At 33.8% G+C, this 21,850-nt stretch overlaps 1 protein-coding gene across 3 annotated transcripts in view; it reads left to right on the plus strand.

Moving 5' to 3' along the window:
- Window positions 1-21,850, plus strand: part of LOC143243923 (protein O-mannosyl-transferase Tmtc3-like) — a 217,728-nt gene that overhangs the window by 183,698 nt on the left and 12,180 nt on the right. For all 3 annotated transcript variants that reach the window (XM_076487720.1, XM_076487721.1, XM_076487719.1), the window contains exons 10-17: window positions 1,663-1,746; window positions 2,513-2,650; window positions 3,802-3,895; window positions 9,488-9,622; window positions 10,896-10,978; window positions 14,532-14,604; window positions 14,941-15,027; window positions 20,764-20,837. In XM_076487720.1, the coding sequence (XP_076343835.1) occupies window positions 1,663-1,746; window positions 2,513-2,650; window positions 3,802-3,895; window positions 9,488-9,622; window positions 10,896-10,978; window positions 14,532-14,604; window positions 14,941-15,027; window positions 20,764-20,837 (768 nt within the window). The remainder of the gene's footprint in view (window positions 1-1,662; window positions 1,747-2,512; window positions 2,651-3,801; window positions 3,896-9,487; window positions 9,623-10,895; window positions 10,979-14,531; window positions 14,605-14,940; window positions 15,028-20,763; window positions 20,838-21,850) is intronic.

The following is a 21,850-nucleotide window of genomic DNA, read 5'->3' on the forward strand; positions in this document are numbered from 1 at the left end:
CCACATGTTTGAAAGGGGTTGGGTAACTGAATGTCGGAATGTAGAGGGCGTGCTTAGATGTTTGAATATATAATTTTATATTATTTATTTTATTATTATTATTTATTATATTGTTTTTAATATAGGTATAAAGGTGTTCCTTTGTATTGGTTTATTTTGGGCTTAAGTTGTTTCTTCGATGTAAAAGTTGTGGCAGTTATCACATTGTATTTTATAAACAACTTTGGTGTGGTGTTTATTACAAAATAAGACATTCCAGTTAATACCAAATTTATTCAAAAACCAGGCACAAAACTGAGATCTGTACTATGTAAAAACTACATTGACAAACACCACACCAACATTAATTATAAAATACAATGTGATAACTGCCACGACTTCTATATTGGAGAAACAAGTAGAAAAATGGAAACCAGATTCAAAGAACATAAAAGTCACCTTCACACGTTTTCGAACACTGCAAATCAAATAAACACAACATAACCATAGAAAATACTCAAATATTAAATAAAGAAACAAATATAAACAAACGCAAAATTAAAGAAGTCTTACTTGTGCAACTTAAGCCCAAAATAAACCAATACAAAAGAACGCCTTTATATCTATATTAAAAATGATATAATAAATAATAATAATAAAATAAATAATATAAAATTATATATTCAAACATCTAAGCACGCCCTCTACATTCCGACATTCAGTTACACAACCCCTTTCAAACATGTGGTTAGCTTCCGGTCAGTTACCTCTTTCTTTGTAAACCTTACGATGACCGAAGAAGGTCGAAATGTTGTTCGCTCCTCTGCGTAAAATATCTTCTCAACCCAAATGAGCCGTTTTTACATATATATTTATATCAGCACACTGTTTCAGGAGGGGTGGGATATATTTGAAACGTCGAGCATATATTGTAGCTTTTTACGTTATAGATCGTATTTTGATTTACTTGTGGTTTGTTTTGTGTTCTTTGTGTCATGTTGAGTGATACGTATAATGAACTCTTACCTGGATAATAACTGGTATTTTCAACAAAGTTACTTTTAAGATGGAGAATTTTGTTAACCTTAGTTAGTTGGAAGTCAAGCAGGGAACAAACATGCAAGTTGTTTGAAAGTTTTTCCCAAACTAAAATTAAGACTTCACTTTAGCATAGTTTTCAATTTTAAGCAATAATAACACCTTCTTTTACTGTATAGAACTTTTTAGAACTTTTCTATACATTATTTAACTTTTTTCTGGTGTTTCCAAACGTACAATGAGCCTAAAGTTTTGTAGCGTTTTTAAAAGCATATTATAATTAATGCAAGTTAAGGTGTTAATTAATAAATTTCTAGTGGAAGAATATAACATAATAAGGTCGAATTTACTGGAACGAAATATTGCCTCACTTTTTCTTAAAAGTAGTAAGAGCGTTCACTGGCCACGTGTACATTTACTTACAATTACAAAAAAAAAAAAAACAGTTAAGTTCGTAAAATAATTTAAATTAAAGTCTGGCTGTGTTATAACTTATATTTCATAAATGTCTTGAACTTTAGGAGGATGTACGCGTGATATTTCGTTTCTACATCATTACTCATATTTACCTTTATAAAAATAACTTAAATTTTTTAGGGTAAAGGCCACTAACAGGAGTTTGTAAATATGGTTTTTCTCTTTCAGCCATTGGAAGCCGTTCTTGTGGGGACTGTTGGTGTTTGTATTGTTGACCCATTCTTTCAAAACGATGACTCGGAATCTTGATTGGTGCGTTGACTTTACAAAATTACTAATTACCTTTTCGTATTTCAGTTTAAAGTTTTGTATTTTCCGCTCTCAAGAAGATTAAATAGTTAAAAAAACAGTATTTTAAAAATTTATAATTACTACATTATTTCTTTTGATTAAAATTATATAATTGTTTTCACTTTAAACAAATGCTAATATTTAGCATAGTTTCATACAAAACTAAGAAAATCGGTTAATTGTAAGTTTGTTACTTATTTTACTGGAGTGACTGATTTGTTGGAAACCAGTCTGATGACGTTATAATACTGAAGAAAAATCTGTTATTGCAGAGGTATAACAGATTATGGTTCTTAGTTCTGTTTACAGAAATCTGACAGGTTCTTATTATTATTGCTGTTGATAAAAAACCCAGTGGGAAGTTTATAAAATTATGTACAAACAAAGAAGGAAAATATTTACGGATTTTAATTTTGTGCGTGGAAAAAACGTTTCTAAAGGTGATTTTTAACTTAGTTATCTGACTTCTAATGAAAACATAAATATTGATATATAATTCTAGTTTTATTCTTAGATTGTTTTATGCCTATGACTTTAACAATATTCGAAACGCTGAACTTAGTGGTAGACATTGTTCCTTCCAAGATGAGAATAAACCATAGACGAAATTACAGGGGGAACAGTTCCCCACTTTTGGTGTCACAAGTTCTACCATGAACTAAACATACAGTAAGGAAAATTAGAAAATAGCGTATGTTTTTTTTATTACGTGTGTGTTTTATTCTAGGGAATCTGAGTACACCATATTCATGGCTGGGCTACGAGTGAACCGCCAAAATGCCAAACTTTACAACAATGTAGGACATGCTCTAGAAAGTCAAGAGAATTTCAAAGAAGCACTTCAGTATTTCATAAAAGCTTCAAGGTAATGGTTGTGGTGCTGTTACAGCATACAGGCATTAAAGGTTTCGAGATTCAACAACTTTTATTATATATATATATTCCATATTCAGAGTTCCAGTAAAAATAATATAGTTGATAATTCATTGAACCAATTAAACACGTTTTCATTGAAAATTCAGTGTGTGTTAATATTTTTCTAAGCAAAGTAGATTATAGTTAATATGGAACTGAACTTTAAATAATTATTTAAAACATCTTCATTGTTCTTTAGTTTAACAATGAATAAAACTTCAATCTGCTTTTCGTTCCTAAGAAAAGCTGTGACCATATAAAGCTTAATGTATGTAAATTCGCTTCTAAACACCAACGTAGATAATTTTTTCTATTTAGTGTAATAATTAAAGAAAAGCACTGTTTTATATAAATTTGTCGATTGTGTGAATTAATGGTATCGGGGATTATAACTACATTAAGTTCTTACTGAATAACCATTAAGCGTAAACTAAATGAAAACACTAGAATTTACTAATGTTATTACGTAGTCTTTCAGCTATTGTTATAAGAGTTCGTTCTAGAGTTCTAGAAGATAAAATACTCACACATACACAAATAAAAGTTAGAAATATACTGTTTGAGTTTGTACATTAATGAATGGAAATAAAACAAAATTCGTGAGTTAAGTATATCACAGTATAACTTCACACACGTAAATCAAATAAGACGTGGTTAACAAGGTGACCCGAGCTTTCAATTCAGTCTGTAAAAATTCTAACTTTTAATTGCAAAGTATGTAGACTTAATGTTTAATACCAAATTAATTAAGCTGAACATACACTTAACCAACAAAAAAGTCGTATTGTTTTATATTCCGAGTTAGGAGGACTTAATATAAACCTAAGTAATAAAAGTCTAATCACTGGCCATTACCTTCTTGCTATGAAATATACTATTCCTTTCAGAAAAACTAACAACACATTCAACTCGTTTGTTAAAGACGAGCTTTATTGTTTCTAAAAAAAAAGAAAAAAGTTATTCCATTAATAACAGCCTAATGTAGTGTGCTCCTATACTAATGGTGTATCTAATATGAACGAATACTATTTGCGCGTAAACTCTATACACAAAAGTGTTTTTTTTTTAATCAGTTGAGTACACTTTTCCTCTACACAACAGAGCTCAACCGGATGATATTGGAGCACACATCAATGTTGGAAGAACTTTCAATAACTTGCAGCAATATGACGAAGCGGAACAAGCGTTTTGGAAGGTAAGCTTTCAATACATCTACGTCTCAGTACGGCGTGAGAAAATGATAAAAAACCATTTGTATATTATTGATGTATTGTACTGACCACAAAGTTATGTCAATGTATTTATGAAGTAAAAGCCTGAAACTTTATTCATTAATTTATAGAACTTATGATATCCGTTTGTAATAAACCTCACTACCATGACAATAACACAAGAAATCTGTTCTTGGAATTCTTTGGATGTTGGTATTACACTAAAAACAACCAGGCACATAACCATAACAATGATACAAGAAATCTGTTCTTGGAATTCTTTTGATGTTGTTACTACTCAACCATATAACCTTGACAAAAGTACAAGGAAATTATCATTCAGATATATTCTTTTAGTATTGATACCCTCACATTTAACCTTGACTATGATGTGCAAAAAGTCTCTTTTCAGAATTTTTTTGATGTTGGTACAAGAGTAAAATTACATAAAACCACTTGATCTTTACATTGTATTTACATTGCTTACATTTTATGTATGTTATTATACATACAACAAACCTGCATATTTTATTTATATTGTTAGAGGTATTTATAAAAAACATGAATATTTTATGTATATTGTTACACGTATAAAAACGTATATTTTGTTTATATTGTTAGAGGTAAGTATAAAAGCATGAATATTTTGTTTATATTGTTTTACGTATTTAAAAACAGTGGTACTCATTTTAATACTCTGCGGACTTACAACGCTAAACCTGGGTTTCGATACCCGTGGTGGGCAGAGCACAGATAACCCATTGTACAGCCTTGTGCTTAATTGAAAACAACAACATCATTTTAATGTTGCTCATACGCATATTGTTTAGCGCTTTATACTATTTATTTTAATACTGTTCGTACTTGCATTGTTTAATACTTTGATTTGGTTTGAATACTGATTTTGGATGAACAGGATGTTAACTAAACCTAAACGTGAAGTAGTAGGCATGGCAAAGCTGTATGTCTGTGAACTTAAAACGCTAAAAACAAGGTTTCGATACTTATTATGTAGCCTTATGCTTAACTTCAAACAAATAAACCAACGAATATTTTATGCAATTACACAAAAGAATGCTCACACCTTTTGTTCGCAATATACAAGTTGTCCGAAAGTGAATATACCAAAATAAAGTTGAAAAACTTTAATGTTGTGTGAGGTAAAAATAAAAAGTGGATATAAGTACAAGTAGTAGGTCTTTAAGTTTTAGTTTTAATAATCAATTGACTTTACATGTTTTCCATCATTCACAAAAATTAGTCTTAATTCTGTGTTCATACATTGAACACATTTTACAACACAGCAATATGGACCGATCAGATAGCATCAGGAATCTAATTTTTCAGTTCTTCAGTGTCTTTTGGTTTCTTACAGCAGACTTTTGTTTTCAAAAAGACCCGGAGGTTAAAAATCTAAAAGGGTTGAATCGGGAAAAGTCTGGTTTTAAAAAGACTAACAACTTGAGGAAAGTGTGGTGGTGCTCCATCATGTATGAGGATAGCTCTTTGTAGTAAGCCAGGAGTTTCTTGGAGTTGTAGAATAAGAGACTCTTGTAGAATGCGTGTATACTAATTTCCAGTATCAGTTGGTTCGTCAAAGAAACAAGGACAAAACGTAAATTAATACAAAAAAAAACTTACAAGCTTCCTACTTGTATTTATATACAATTTTTGTGGTTATCTTCAATAATAATAAAGTTAATGAAGTTATGTAACTTTATTTTTGGTATATTTATTTTCGGACACCCTGTATAAAAAATTTAAACGTCCCCTAGTGGCACAATGTTTTTTGCCGAATTACCACGCTAGAAACAGGCTTTTGATACTCGTTGTGGGAAAAGCACAAATAACACATTGTGTAGATTTTTGCTTAATTACAAACAAAAACAAAACGTTTTTAATGGATGTTTCTACTATGGTTTAGTTTAGATTTCGCGCAAAGCTACATGAAGGCGATTGTTGTTTTGTTTTTGAATTAAGCACAAAGCTACACAATGGGCTATCTGTGCTTTACCCACCACGGGTATCGAAACCCGGTTTTTAGCGTTGTAAGTCCGCAAACATACCGCTGAGCCACTGGGGGGCCACGAAGGCCATGGGCTACTCTTTTACCAACGAATAGTGGGATTAATCTCCACATTATAACATACCCACGGCTGAAAGGGCGAACGTGTTTCGTGTGACGGGGATTTGAACCCGCGACCCTCGGAATACGAGTCGAGTGCCTTAACCACCCGGCCAAACCAAGATATGATTTGTTAAATTTTCATGGAAGAGGTGGGGCTAAAAATTGATAGCAAATCATAATAGCAAGTCTTAATATAACATATATAAACCTGTTTATTTTAGCGAATCAACAATTTCAGAATTTGATATGGTATTTCAAAACTTGCGACTTCTACTTTAGCTTCTTCACTTGCAAATGTAACCTGATGTGCAAATGTTAATCCGCGAATGATGCTTAGAATTTACTTTTCAAGTTTTTGTTTGGTGCTATTGTAATATCTTTTTTTAGCCATCTATATGCTTTAGAACGCATTCTTTAGTGTTTAGTGTGGGAGAGGCCTGTTTGGTTATGCACGTACTGGAGAATACAAAACAAGACACAAGATCAAATATTGAACAGGTTATACTAAACATACGGACACATTTGAAAGACTGTTACCCCTCCCCGTCGCTACTGTTGTGTGTGTGTGTGTGTGTGTGTGTATATATATATATGTGTGTGTGTGTGTGTGTGTAAACGCAATAAAAACTGAAAGATAGGTCACGCGGGTTTCACAATGACACATGTTTAGAATTGTCATTGTAAACTCAAAATCTTTTATCAGGGGATATATTTATCCCCTCTGTGTTGGATGACAACTGGAAGTGTAGTCCTGAAGACTAAAAAAAGGGGGAAGCCTAGGAAATCCCCTTTCATGAAGTCAAGATGTGCTATGATTACTATTCGCTTATGGATTCATAAGACCAAACTCCCTGTTTAGTCTAATCTACTCAATAATTCAAAATTTGAGAATACTTGACAAAGAATTGATGCCTTGTACCGAAATACTTGTTTGTCTCGAAAATTAATAATTCATTGTTATCTGTAAGTATATATACGTAAACGTTAAAACTGTATTTGAATACAAATTAGATATAAATTGTACACTGAAAAGCTCAGTAGATTCACTAAGAGTCCAGTTATTATAGCATGCTTCAGCTAATTTATTTTATGGAAATGCAACCCAGGTAAATATTCTTGTTTGTTGTGGTAACCAACAGCACAGCAAACATTTCCTCATTCGAAGGAAGTATAAAAGCCATTTTTACACAACTGGTCACAGAAGTAAAATTGTTCGAATCTTGTATCAGTATGGATTGCTGTTGTTTGCCAGGAGGAAATGTTTGGTGTCCAATATTGTGACGTTGAATAAAACAGAAGGTTGTGTGATGTCACATGAAAGACCTCCATACAGTGCGTTTTACGTTACAGAATACTCTCCCATGGGAAAGCGTATGTGGTATTTTGCATTTTAGCTGAATGACCTTGTTCTGTGGGTACCTAGAGGGAGAGAAATCTATTGACTCCTTTAAATGGCATTCTGTGTTACGCACGTGCACACAATATGTAAAGAAAATTTGAACTTTTTCTTGTATAAAATAAAGGGATAGGAAACATATAGTATGCCTGCATATCACAACTTCTGATCAAAGTAAGTTTTTAAATAATCAAAACTAAAACATAAGGACCAGAGAATGTAGTTAATTCAATATATGGGTCTTACGAGAAGTATGGAATGTCATAAAAAATGTATGATGATTAGAATGCGTTGATTCACCAATTTAATAAGGTATCGATAGTTTTGGCTGCCATTCCAATAATATCTGACGAAATTCGGATACGAAGTTTTATTTATTAACTTATTACTTAACTGATGTTTGAGACAGTAAAACCTATTTTATTTGTGGATTACTCTGCTATGTGTAGATGTACAGACGATTTGTTTTAAAAATATTAAACTGTATTTATTTTTATAGTTGCGATATATTTTGTTATTAGGAGAACAAATCAGCTATTTACTTTAAATAAAAGTCCAGAGGTGCAATTTGAGTGGATTATTTATTTTTATTTAACTTTATTACAAAGCTTCGACCACTGGTATGGACATATTCAGCTTACTGTCGTCTATTGAATGAAACATTAAAGAAATGCTGGGCGAGCGTTTTCTTCCAATTTAGAAACATATAGGGTCAAACCCGTATTTTGATTAAAATTTTGTTATTCGTGAAGTAAGATCTAATTTAAATCAGAACACTTGTTACCCTATATATTTTCTAAACAGACAACAATTAACTGACTGTGCTATGGTCACACGAGTGGTTGAAACGTTGTAATAGAATTAATAAAAAATAAACATAAATAATCCACTCAAAAGTTTACATGTGAACTCTTGTATAATATATTTTGAAATGTTCCAGCGTTGTTATTTTTTTAGTAAAGCCTGCATATGTTTTCGCTCTATGACCTAGAATGGTTTCCTTAATTTAAATTGGAATTTCCTAGATACAAACATAATGTCAGTTTCAAATGGAAATTTACAAAACAATTATGACTAGGATTTAAACATTTCAAATGTACTGTTCTATTTTTTGAGTAGTGTTCTCGTTGTTTTGTTGACCAGAAAGATTGCTTCTATCGATCGCACAATATGAGATGTTTGAAATAGAATGAATGAGCAAATGACTTACGGATGTATAATATCATTGCTCCTTCAGAGGGTAATACGTATAGACTACATTTGAAATATTTAAACGACCGTACTAGTGGTATTACGTAAGTAGTACACACTGCCCTACGATCGTCGTCTCTAGGAAACTATTTGACAAAACAATGCTTCGTCATGTTCTTTTTTCCCAACTTGTTGATGTATGCAATATGTGTGTGTGTGTATATATATCTGTGATTATTTAACGCAATATGGAAATAAAAACAAATTGAAATGGCGTATGAAATATTTGATTTTAAGTAGTAAAAAGCACGCAAAGTGTCTTAATACAAAAACTTTATAATCCAGGCACTGATGAAAATATGATATTGTGTTTAGAGTCAACAACAGATACATTTACTTACATACACGACAGATGTCGGTAGGATCGGAAACTTGCAACTGGCCAATCAATGTAATTAATTGGTGATGAATATTTAATAACACGCTGTTAGGGTTAGTATGTTTTAATTCTAGTAAATTTTTAAGGCTATTTCATTAGGCTTAGCAGAAGTAGAAAAGTTTGAACGTGTTCGTTTAGTTAATGCAAACTATCAGTTAATGTTCTGCTTTGCACTTTTTTTTTAGGTATTTAGATTCCGAACAAGAAGTTCATTCTAGCTCTCTATCTAACAGTAACAAGTCAAATAGCTATCTAGCTACATTTAGTTTCACATTCATGAAAATATGGTTATATAAAGAGAAACAACTGTTATTCGTTTTAGTTATTACTTAACTAAAATATTTCGAATTTTTGAAATAAGTCCTCCTGTTTTTATTGTGAACTATAACAAAATTAATTAATTTTTGTTTTAATCTATATAGGCGAAAGACCTGTTGCCCAGACCTCGAGCTGGAGAGCCCTACAAAGCACGAATAGCACCAAATCACCTGAATGTCTTCCTTAACCTGGCTAATGTGATCTCCAGGAATAAATCTCGCTTAGAAGAAGCAGATGCGGTAAGACATGTAACTGCAAGACGGCCTTGATGCTAGTTGTCTTCCCCTGCATATATTAATAACTACAACATAACCTTGATCTTAGTTGTCTTCTATATTTAACTACAACACAGCCTTGATGTTAGTTGTCTTTTCTTATACATAACTACAAATATAACCTTGATGTTAGTTGTCTTCTCCTGTATATAACTTCAATACAACCTTAATGTTATTTGTCTTCTCTTATACATAACTACAACACAGCCTTGTTGTTAGTTGTCTTCTCCTATATCTAACTACAACACAACCTTGGTGTTAGTTGTCTTCTTCAGTATATAACTACAACACAGTCTTGGTGTTAGTTGTCTTCTCCTGTATCTAGCTACAACACAGCCTTGGTTGTTATTTGTCTTCTCCTGTATATAACTATAACACAGCCTTGGTGTTAGTTGTCTTCTCCTGTATATAACTATATCACAGCCTTGGTGTTAGTTGTCTTCTCCTGTATATAACTACAACACAGCCTTGGTTGTTATTTGTCTTCTCCTGTATATAACTAGAACACAGCCTTGGTATTAATTGTCTTCTTCTGTATATAACTACAATACAACCTTAATGTTATTTGTCTTCTCTTATACATAACTACAACACAGCCTTGGTGTTAGTTGTCTTCTCCTGTATCTAACTACAACACAGCCTTGATGTTAGTTGTCTTCTCCTGTATCTAACTACAACACAGCCTTGATGTTAGTTGTCTTCTCCTGTATCTAGCTACAACACAGCCTTGATTTTTAGTTGTCTTCTTCTGTATTTAACTACAACACAGCCTTGGTTATTATTTGTCTTCTCCTGTATATAACTATAACACAGCCTTGGTATTAGTTGTCTTCTTCTGTATATAACTACAAAACAGCCTTGGTTGTTATTTGTCTTCTCCTGTATATAACTACAAAACAGCCTTGGTTGTTGTTTGTCTTCTCCTGTATATAACTGTAACGCAGCCTTGATGTTAGTTGTCTTTCTCTAACTCCTAACATCACAATATTTCACTTGTCAATATGAGTGTTGGAAATTTATTGTAATCTCCATAGAGTATTCTCGAATTATTAATTAAGGATTATCAAATATTTTGTTTACATATATGATTAAATTGGTATACATTTAATAGGGTATTTCCCTCACTCTCCGTATTGGAGGCGCAAGACAAAATAGTCATCTCGCATGCAATGCAATCATATCTTGAAGATCGTAAAGAAGAAATACCTTTTACATTGTGCTAATTCTATTTCCGCAGCTCTACAGACAGGCCATTAGTATGAGGGCTGATTATATACAAGCCTATATCAACAGAGGAGATATCCTGATTAAACTCAACAGGTAATGATTTCATGATTTCGTAGTGTATCAAATGTCCGCATAGCTAAGCCAAAACGTTTTCACTGTCATCTCATAATAAACTAATCAGATTTGTTATGTATATATAGAAACCAGTAAAGTTTCAGATGTTCCTTAGTTAACACAATTCCAGTATGAAGTTTGTGAAATTATATGTATGCAATTAAATGACACTAATTACATCTGGTTCATTATTTAGATTACTCTCATGAGGTGTAAATGGTAAAGAGAAGGTAATGCAAATTTATCGATTATCGAACTTCTCATGCGTAGCTAAACGCACCATCATTATTCGTGTTTCAGAGTTGAGCGTTAAAAGCCACATGACTTGCATATTAATAACGTAACTTCTAGTTACAAGTTGGCTAATTAAAGACAAACGAATGGACAGACCTTCGAAGCACCATTAATGCGTAGGTCACGTGGCTGTTAACGCTCAACTCTAAAAAGTGATTAAGTGCAGGTCACACGATTGTTAACGCTCAACTGTGAAATGTGATTAATGTGTAAGTGACGTACCTGTTAAAGGTGAAACGTGTAACATCTTGCATTGGTTTCTTAGCGATCAAAACCTAAGTATAGCATATACATAGAGTACACCTCTCTGTTCTAAGCTTGAGCGTTTATGTTTTCAGCGCGTTCACAACACAATATATATCCTTTTCGGACTATAAAGTCGTGTTTCACAATGAGAGACATCTGTCGGTGATTTGCAGTCAGAACAACACGTAATCCAAAAGAAAGAAAGAAATCATTGCGCACATAATACAAAACATGTCAAAAATATTCGACTTGTTTTTATCTGAATATGATAAGAACAGCCACGTTGTTATATAATTGTTTAAAACTTTCAAATGCTTCAGTGTTTCGCTCAAATAAACAAAAAAATATATATTTGCGACAACAATAACAACAGTTTAATCTGTATGCTGAAAATATTATGATTTTTTTACTTTTTTTTATTTCACGCAAAGCTACTCAAGAGTTATCTGTGCTAGCGGCCCCTAATTTAGCAGTGTAATAAGACTAGAGGGAAGACACCTTTTTATCACCACCCACCCACCCACAACTCTTGGGCTACTCTTTTACCAACGAATAGTGGGATTGATCGTCACATTATAATACCCCCTGGGCTGAAAGAGCGAGCATGTTTGGTGTGACGGGGATTCGAACCCGCGACCCTCAGATTACGAATCGAACGCCTTAACCCACCTGGCCGTGCCGTGCCTATTATGCCTCAAAGAAAACTAGTGCCGACCAATGAAGGAAGAAGGATAGTGTAATTGAATAGAGAAGTACAAATGTATATTTCCTAAAAACATACATTAATATCTCTACTGAATAATACAGAATTAATCTGTAATATGAATGTTACACGCTCGTGTAGGCTACTCATGGTAAATGAAGGGCATTGCAAAAGTTATACAACATAAGTGATTTCTTGTTATTGGGTTTGTCCTTGTTAAAAGTTCAAAGTTACAGGAATAGAACTTTGTCTAATAATATACTATCACCTGATTCAGGGGTGAAGTTCTGATAAAAAGTACAGTCGGTTAGACCAAATGGATCTGTTTTTGAGAGAAATAAAATCTACGCATAAACAAGCAAGAAAAAGACAAAAGTAAATCAAATAGATTCCGGTACTAGCATCGTCTTAAAATACAACTTCCAGTATTCATTACTGATGAGTACCGATAGAATGTTATCCTTGACTTATTTGCACAATTCTGATGTTAAAAAGAGTCGACAGATTTCGTGTTTTTAGTAAAAGGCATGACTTGAAACCATGGGTGTCTGCAGAAATTTTCCAGAGATAAATAGAGAAAAAAAAAGTTTATCATCTTACGGGAGAGGGGGGATTTTGCCCCCTCTTTGAGGACGCGCGTGCTAGGTATGACGATTGAAATTTGTACCTCTATCAAAGTTAGATACTGTAGAAATACCTCAGTGTTTATAATTATTGGATAATTTCTACTTGCTCGGCCCCTAGTGGCACAGCGGTGTGTCTGCAAACTTGCAACGCTAGAAACAGGATTTCGATACAGATAGGCCATTGTTTAGTTTTGTACATAATTACAAAAATAAATAAATTAGAAGCTAAACTTTGCATTATTCGACACCGTTGCGAGTGCGTATTTGATAATAAGATTCCATTATTTGTATAATAATTTACATTTAACATTTATAGACGAAATTACGTTCATGTGCAGTATCGACTGAACTGTATGTGTGTAGTACTGGGAACACGCCCTCACCCGACATTTTCTTTTACTCAGAAGCGAAGTGTCCCTTTAAATGGGGAATACAGACTTCTTTATAATTATCAGAGAAAGTCGAAATTTTGGTTCTGATTCAATGGTCACAATTAACAAATTCAAATATGTATCGCCACCTATAAGTAGTAAACTAAATAAAATACCATTACCAGCAAATAAAGAAATTAAATTATATTGACGCTCAGTGAAAATTAGAACCGAAGTCACTTTTGAACATTGCAAGAACTGGCGCTCATTTTCGTCAAACTCATGTTGTAGGTTAGGCACATGATAGATGACTGTAGGCATGAGCGAAGAACGATAGCTACTCTTTTCACACCTTATCCACTGTACATTCTTAGCACTTCTCTGAACTCTCTACATTGAGATTTCTCAAGTAACACACAAAACCTGTAAAACGTCGTCCCCTCATTGGACAGCGATAAGTTTTACGAAAATACAATGCTAAAATCCAGGGTTCGATACCCCGTGGTGGTAACAGTAGATAACCCGTTGCGGATTTTCTCTAAAACAAAGAAGCAAACCGGAAAGTGTTCATATCATGTTTTGGCTCATTAAATGTGTTAAGCTTACGTTGATAAGGGCTAATCAACTGATATTATCGACAATGTTAGATAGGCAGTTATCTCTCGTTACTCCAGAAACTGCTTCTATAGTTACGTTTTCACCAATTATCTCTTCTCGTCCTTCATCCAATAGTCGTAACGGGTTCAAAATTAAAGTCCATCCACTTCAATATCTAAATCTCACCTTTAACTCTCCACTATTACTTACTTTTTAATTTTTTTACTTCGAAGGTTATCAATATAGTGTCTAAACTTCTTCCTAATTTAATGTGTAGAGTCCTACCTACTTTTCTGTGTAAGGTATACCACCCAATTTACTGTGTAAGGTATTACCACCTAGTTCACTGTGTAAGGTATTACACCTAGTTCACTGTGTAAAGTATACCACCTGGTTTACTGGATAAAGTATCACTTAGTTTACTGTATAAAGTCCCACCTACTTTACTGTGTAAAGTCTTACCATATTTACTCTTATAACGAGAACATAGAAACACAAAAAATAGTATAACTGTTTGTTGTTGTTGTTGTTTTTTTACTTGGGTAAAGCTCATTCATGGGTATTTTACGATATACAGAATAATACTGGTCCATTCCAAGGAAAAAAAGAGTACCATGGACCGTAAAAAGTGTAGCAAATAATATAGACTTAACAAACCTCTGTTATTGTCACCATCATTTGTGGATTTTTAACAGGACTCAAGAAGCTCAAGATGTGTACGAGAGAGCCTTGCAGTTTGACAGCAATAACCCAGATATATATTACAATGTAAGGTTTTATTCAAACTTACAGTGGTGACACCTGCCGCTCATTTCTTTCAATTAGCCTTAACCTTTTGTTATTTACATATATTAAAAATAATTTTAAACTTTTATTATATATATTTTGGGGGGGATGTATTCATTGAGGAGAATAAGAGAAATTAATTCAGATGAACAAATTAATAAATTATTGCATAATTTTGGCGAACTTATAAGGTAACACTTTTGTTGTTTTAATGTATTTACTAATTGATGTTTTGGTAATCGTTTCATTTTGTGAATTTATATCCACTGTTACGTTATGTTTTGGATGGTAATTCGAAATATTTTTCATTATTTTCAGTTAGGTGTGGTATATTTGGAACAAGGGAAGGCTACTCAAGCGTTGGTTTATTTCAATAAGGCTTTAACCTTAGAACCTGAACACGAGGTAAATCATCTTTACTTTTTCTGTAAGATTTGATAAGAACAATTCATTAACAAAACAGTTTTAGCAATGAATCAGTATAATCTGTTAAGGTTCCAAGTGTTTTGAAATATATTGTTTACAAACGAACTCTTAAATAACCCAAATAATCAGTTGCTGTATTTCAACGCTTTCCCTCCATGTTGGATCACAGGTATGTCTGGGATCTTATAACGATAAAAATTGTGTGCTAGTACACGCGGTTGGCAAAGCACAACGGTTTGTTGTGTAGCCTTGCACTTCGCAACAAAGAAAGAAACAATCCATTGGTTTCTGACAGCCACAGTCGGCAAAATATACGAGCTGGTTCTTCGTGTTAACTTATTCATGACAAACAGCTGATTGGTTAAGATTTCAACAGAGTTTAATTCGAAAAAAAAAAATTTAGTTTACTATATTCGTCGTGTACGGCTGGTATGGGTATTAACACTTCAGGTGATGACCTAGGAAGGTCGAAACGTTCTCTGCTTATCAGTAAAAGTGTCAATACCCATACCAGCCATTCTGAGATACATTTTCATTTCACGTGGGTTTCTCGTCATCAAGAATAAGAAGCAATATTAGTCGCACGGAAATATAAATATTCAATTTTTGTCTGTGCGTAAATTAATCTGTTATAAAACCATAAATTCTATAGCTAACAGGTGCATGCTAAGAGAGGAATGTGGCGCAGAACAAGTCACTTGAGCAAATAATGATATCATCTGTTTGTTATGTTCTTTTAACTAACATTATTATATAAGAGAAGTTCCCTATTAAATGACATATATGTATGTTATTAAATAGCGACGTACCAAGTAATTTTCGAGATTATAGAAGGATGTATGGTAATAGCCTAGTTTCCACTGGACTTAGATATTGCGCAAAACAAACACAGAGACCAACTGTATCTCCTGTTCCATCTGTACATGCTTTTCAAAGACAATCAACCGTGCGCGGTTCACAACTGTCCAGAACTTGTTTGAGAAACGCAAAGGCACAGAACTCTATGAGAAATGTTTGAGAATAGTATAACATGAATTCCCGTTTCTTTGTTTGTTTATTGCATCTCCCAGAGGAACGATAATATTGACTTGGACGTAACTTAGTGCTTTTGTCTTGATGAAGTTATATCTTATACTAACTACCATTCCATACAGAGGTAGCATTTCCTTGCGGTGTAATGCTATGCAGAATGTAACTTTGACATCTGTCACGGCACTGCGGGTGGACTAATTTTCCATTGTAATTCCGGTGGAAAACCATTTTACGATGTGTTTTGTGTCATTTTTGAAATTTGAATCACTGATAGCACAATAATAAATTATCAAGACCTCTACAGATGTGTCAATAAACATATGCGTCGTCGTACGTCGTCTTGTCGGTCTTCATAAACCTACACAAGCTTCTGTCCAAAGCATACCACTAGGGTAGGCTAGACGTGGAAGAATATTAAAGCGACATCTGTATGAATTACATTGTTTACAGTTCGACGTTAGCTGCTATGAATCATTATACTTTTGGATGACTTCCGATGACAAACTGGTTACTCTTCCATTTCTTCTGGTGGGCAACCGGTCTAATCCGAGAGTCACGGTTTCGAATCCCCATCACGCCAAACATGCTCGCCCTTTCAGCCGTGGGTATCTTATAATGTTAAGGTTAATCCCACTATTCATGGGTAAAAGAGTAGCCTAAGAGTTGGCGGTGGGTGGTGATGACTAACTGCATTCCCTCTAGTCTTACTTTGCTAAATTAGGGACGGCTAGCACAGATAGCCCTGCGCGAAATGCAAAACAAACCAAACAAAACCTGTCTACGATGCCTTTTCATTCGAGAGATAATTTAGTGTCAGAACACCCTGTAATCATTCCAAGAGTGAAGCTTTGTGCCAAGCTGTACTTGCAGATCGCCAACTTCCAGCATAAAACCCAGAGCTTTTCAACAATTTACCCACAGGTGTAGAGATAGCGAGTTTATGAAAATTACTTGGAGTTCCCCTCCCCTGGTGAAGACACTCGACTCGCAATCCGAGGGTCGCGGGTTCGAATCCCTGTCACACCAAACATGTTCGCCCTTTCAGTCGTGGGGGGTTATAATGTTACGGTCAATCCCACTCTTCGTTAGTAAAAGAGTAGCCCAAGAGTTGGCGGTGGGTGGTGATGACTAGCTGCCTTCCCTCTAGGCTTACACTGCTAAATTAGAGACGATTAGCGCAGATAGCCCTCGAGTAGCTTTACGCGAAATTCAAAACAAACAAACTCTTACCCTAGCGGGAGTTATGTTGCTGCCCTTATATGTAATGGTAAAATACGCTCAAAAAAGTTGAAAAACACAAAATGCGAAATTGCAACTTTGCACGTATCTCCTCATAGATTCAACAAATCTTCGTACCATCTTTGGTGAAGATCAGTCTACGGAGGGGTGAAGTAGCGCTAAAATACGTCCATACTAAACACTTCATTAGAGCAAAATACAACCGACAATAGCGTGTGTAACTTATCGGAATATTTGATAATAATTTTAGTTTTATTCCCTTTAAACATGCAAGCGATTCCGAAAATTGCCCGCATTATACATTTACCCCACTATTGTTGAAACATTTAATATTAGTTTAGATCAGGGGTTCACAAACTATTTTAGTCCTGCGGAGCTTCACATCATAAAGAAAAAACATTCCGGAGCCTTAATAAAAAAAATACACTAAAAATAGAAACAATCGGTCACTAGCACCAGATAAAGTTCACTTCAAGCTTTTAGAATATAAATTTATCAAAAATATCAATATTTAAAGAAAAATGTTTACTTCTACTCACTTGTTCAAAAATTTATATCAGTAAAAGTACAGTGTACTTATTTATTTAGTAATGGCTCGGATGACCTTGCTTTTGTTCACAAAGTAGTTCAATATTTGAAGTTAAAGTTGTTACCTGTAAACGCAAGTCATCTTCAATATTCAGCCTGTTTCTAAATTTGGTCTTTGTAGCTGTATACAGTGAAAATGTTTGCTCACAAAGATATGTTGTTGAAATTTCTATAAGCTGTTTTTTTCTCTTTCAAAGCGAAATCGTTGGTATTTGCTGAGTCAACAAAGAGATTTTGAATCCACAATAATTTTTCTAAATGAGGAGAGAAGTACTCCCCAGTAGTTATACATAAATCAGATATGTAATGCAAGGCTGAAACTTTTGCATCTTCACTTAAGGAGATTTCATTCATAAGTAAAAAATCACTGAGATTTTCGAAACAATCAAGTCCTGCCATAAGCATACATTCACCTCAAAGTTTTAGCTTATGTTGAAGCGTTTCCATTTTACTCTGAGTTTTGAAGTACGTTACCCTGCATTGTAGAATTCACTTCATTTAAGATAGGCAAATACGTCCAAAATGTAAGCCACTTTCTGTATCCGGCATTTGTCCCTTAATTTGTATACAGGTTCAAAGTAGCATTCAGAAAAAAAAGAAACCTATCTCCTTATGCTGTTTGTAAAATCTAGCACTTTCCCCAAGAAAACCATCGGACTTCATTATGAAACAGCAATTTTTTATACAAACTTCACATATCCTCACAGAGTAAACTAAAGATCCTCTCCTTGAGTGGTCTTGATTTTATAAAATTAACTGTTTTTATGACATTACCTAATACCTCTTTTAAGTTTTCTGGCATTCGTTTCATTGCAAGTGCATGACGACGAAGACAGCAGTGGATACTCTCGTTGTCCGGGTTTTTCATTTTTATGCATGCCACTGCGCCTGAAAATTTTCCAATCATAACTGCAGCCTTATCAGTGAAAATATATGGGCAAAGCTGCCATTGGATCTGATGTTCTTCCATAAATAAATCGATCAGTTTAATTATTTCTTTGCCTGTTGTTTGAGTAGGCAGATGTTTGCGATTTATCATGTCTTCTTCAAAACTAACTTCGTGAACATAGCGAACAAACACAAGCAACATCGTATAACCTGCGACATCTGTTGATTCATCCATCTGAAGCGAAAAAGTTGGACTCGCTTTTCCTTATTAATTCCGTTAAGCAATTTGTTGACATATCCTTGATTCTTCGAGAAACCAAGTTGTCAGAAAGGGGCACAGAGTTAATGTTTTTAAGAAATTTCTCATCAGTCGTGCATTCTACCAAATCTTTTGCACATGGTTTTATCAAATCTTCTGTAACTGTATGAGCTTCACCTGCTTTTGCAATACGGTAACTAGGGTGAAAACTAATTATTAATTTGTCTAAAAACGTATTCTTATATCTTTGGCACTTCAAAAGTATTTTCACGGATATAAAATAGCTTCTTAATGAAAACTCGTTCAAGCACTTTAGTTTTATCATCATACAATGACATGCTGACCTAAGATCAGTGTTGTCATAACAAAGTCAGAAATAAAGAATTGTGGTAAAAAGGCTAGGCCACTAGAATAATATATTTTTGTAAAGGAAGAGGGTAACCTATTATTTTTACATTTTAACAAAAATTTTAAACCCAAATACAATATTTCGCCAGATATGATGTGCGTCTAAATTTCGAACGAAATGAAACAAGACGTCATGTGGGCGTATGACGTCATAGAGCTCATTGGTACCAAGTTTGTCTAATTAAACTACAACGAATCTAACCTAACAATTACCAATTATAATTGTCATAAATATAATTATACTTCATAAAAATATATTTTGAAATTGAAACAACTGATACTGCATCTAATTGCATCACAATGTTTCATATTTAGACAAGTTTCAGCCATGTTTCATTTTGTTTTATTTGGTTCGAGATTTAGCCGTTAATCCAGATCTGGTCTTTAAAAGACAGTTGGCATCACCACCCAGAGTTGACCGATGTTTCATACGAAAATGATTAGGCTATCTTTCATCTCCAATGGCGTATGCGATCTTGAGATGGTGCCATATCTTTGTTTATTTTGAATTTCGCGCAAAGCTACTCGATGGCTATCTGCGCTAATCGTCTCTAATTTAGCAGTGTAAGCCTAGAGGGAAGGCAGCTAGTCATCACCACTCACCACCAACCGTCATATTATAGCGCCCCCACGGCTGAAAGGGCGAGAATGTTTGGCATGACGGGGATTCGAACCCGCGACCCTAAGATTACGAGTCGAACGCCTTAACCCACCTGGCCATGCCGGGTCGTGGTGTCATATCTACTAGCAACTACAGGTGCCACTGTCGAAGTTAATTGAGATTGTATTAACACTTTCGCCGCGAGAACTTCCCCTAAGCTAAATAAAATCGTCTGGCGTTATGCAGCAGAAAATATTAAATGGCCCAATACGTGATAAACGTATTATATTAAATATATATTTTACTTTTTACGTTTTTGTACAGCGGATTCTGATTCATTTTTATAGTTTTAGAGCCCCAGATAACTATGACGGAGCATAGTTTGAAAAACCATGGTTTAGATGATCTTCGAACTATTTATTATTTTCGCAACAAACCTTCATTATGCATTTCTATTGTTGGTTGTAGTTCTATATTTTTATTTATATTTGATTTATATAAGGTTTTCTAATTCACCTAAATTTCCTACGGCAACTTTAGGTTCTCCGATAAAGGAATTAAAAGGCACATTCTTTGTTAGTTCTTCCCAAACATTCTACTAGGTTCTTTACAAAAACATACAATAATTCGTAAATCCTCAGTGGATTTACCACTGAGCCTAATAGCCTAAAAGTAACTAATATCCATTTCCTTTTTGTAGCAAGCTTTGATGAATTCGGCCATATTGATCCAAGAAAGTGGAAATGCAAAGTTGAGACGAATTGCTTATGACAGGTAAGAATGAGAAACATTATTGTTCGTACGTGGAAGTGTTTGTACTAAGTAATCAAACTGAAACATAAATACCACATACCAAGTATAAATTAACATTCTTGTTACTCAATATACACAATTGAGAAAGAAACAAATCCTCAGTGCACACAACTGAGGAACACTTTTTATCTATGTTCGTAAATTTATAATGAGTTACCAACGATAATACTTAGAAAAAAAAAATCTAATCAAATATGGTGAAATATATGGTGCGTGTATGTATTTTGTAGTTGTCTCACTAGTTATAAGTTTGATTTTGGTGTGTAATATAGTGTGAAAGTGTATATCAGGGCAGCTAGTATAGGTATTAACACTTTTACTAATAAAGCAGAGAATAACGTTTCGACCCTTTTAGGTCATCTTCAGGTTAACTAAGGTTCAGCCGTCCTGAGATACATTTTTACTTCAAGTGGGTTTCTCGTCATCAATAATGTGAAAGTCTTGTGTTACATGTTATTTTTCGTTTTATTAATACAAAAAGAACACAATTTATATTTGGTATAAAAAATATTAATTTTTCTTACTTTTGGTATATCTACAGCTAACAACCAAACCAAAGATTTGTTAGTTTTTAATTTTACACAAAAAAACGTAATTAGATTCGACTAAATTGAAATGGATTTATAACTTCACGAAAAATATAATCCTTTTAATTTTAATAGGATTCAATTTTTTTTACTAAGGGCGACCATACACGTGAACAATTTCAAGAGATAATTAATACTTTGTCTAATTTATTTGCATGACTAAGATGTAATAGGATACCAAGGAGGCACAGCTATTCACCCGGGTAGATGGAAGAAGCTCCTCACATATTAGATTCTTTACGCCTTTTGGATTTCTAAAAGGCCTTGACACAATGCAATTAGATGATTAAAAATTCTAACGATGTGGTGAGTATACTGGAATGTACGGCAACTGCACATTCCAATCTAGTCATAATACACACCCTGTTTTAACAATCTATCAAATGA

Source organism: Tachypleus tridentatus, chromosome 2 (assembly GCF_004210375.1).
Source record: "Tachypleus tridentatus isolate NWPU-2018 chromosome 2, ASM421037v1, whole genome shotgun sequence".
Classification (NCBI taxonomy): domain Eukaryota; kingdom Metazoa; phylum Arthropoda; class Merostomata; order Xiphosura; family Limulidae; genus Tachypleus; species Tachypleus tridentatus.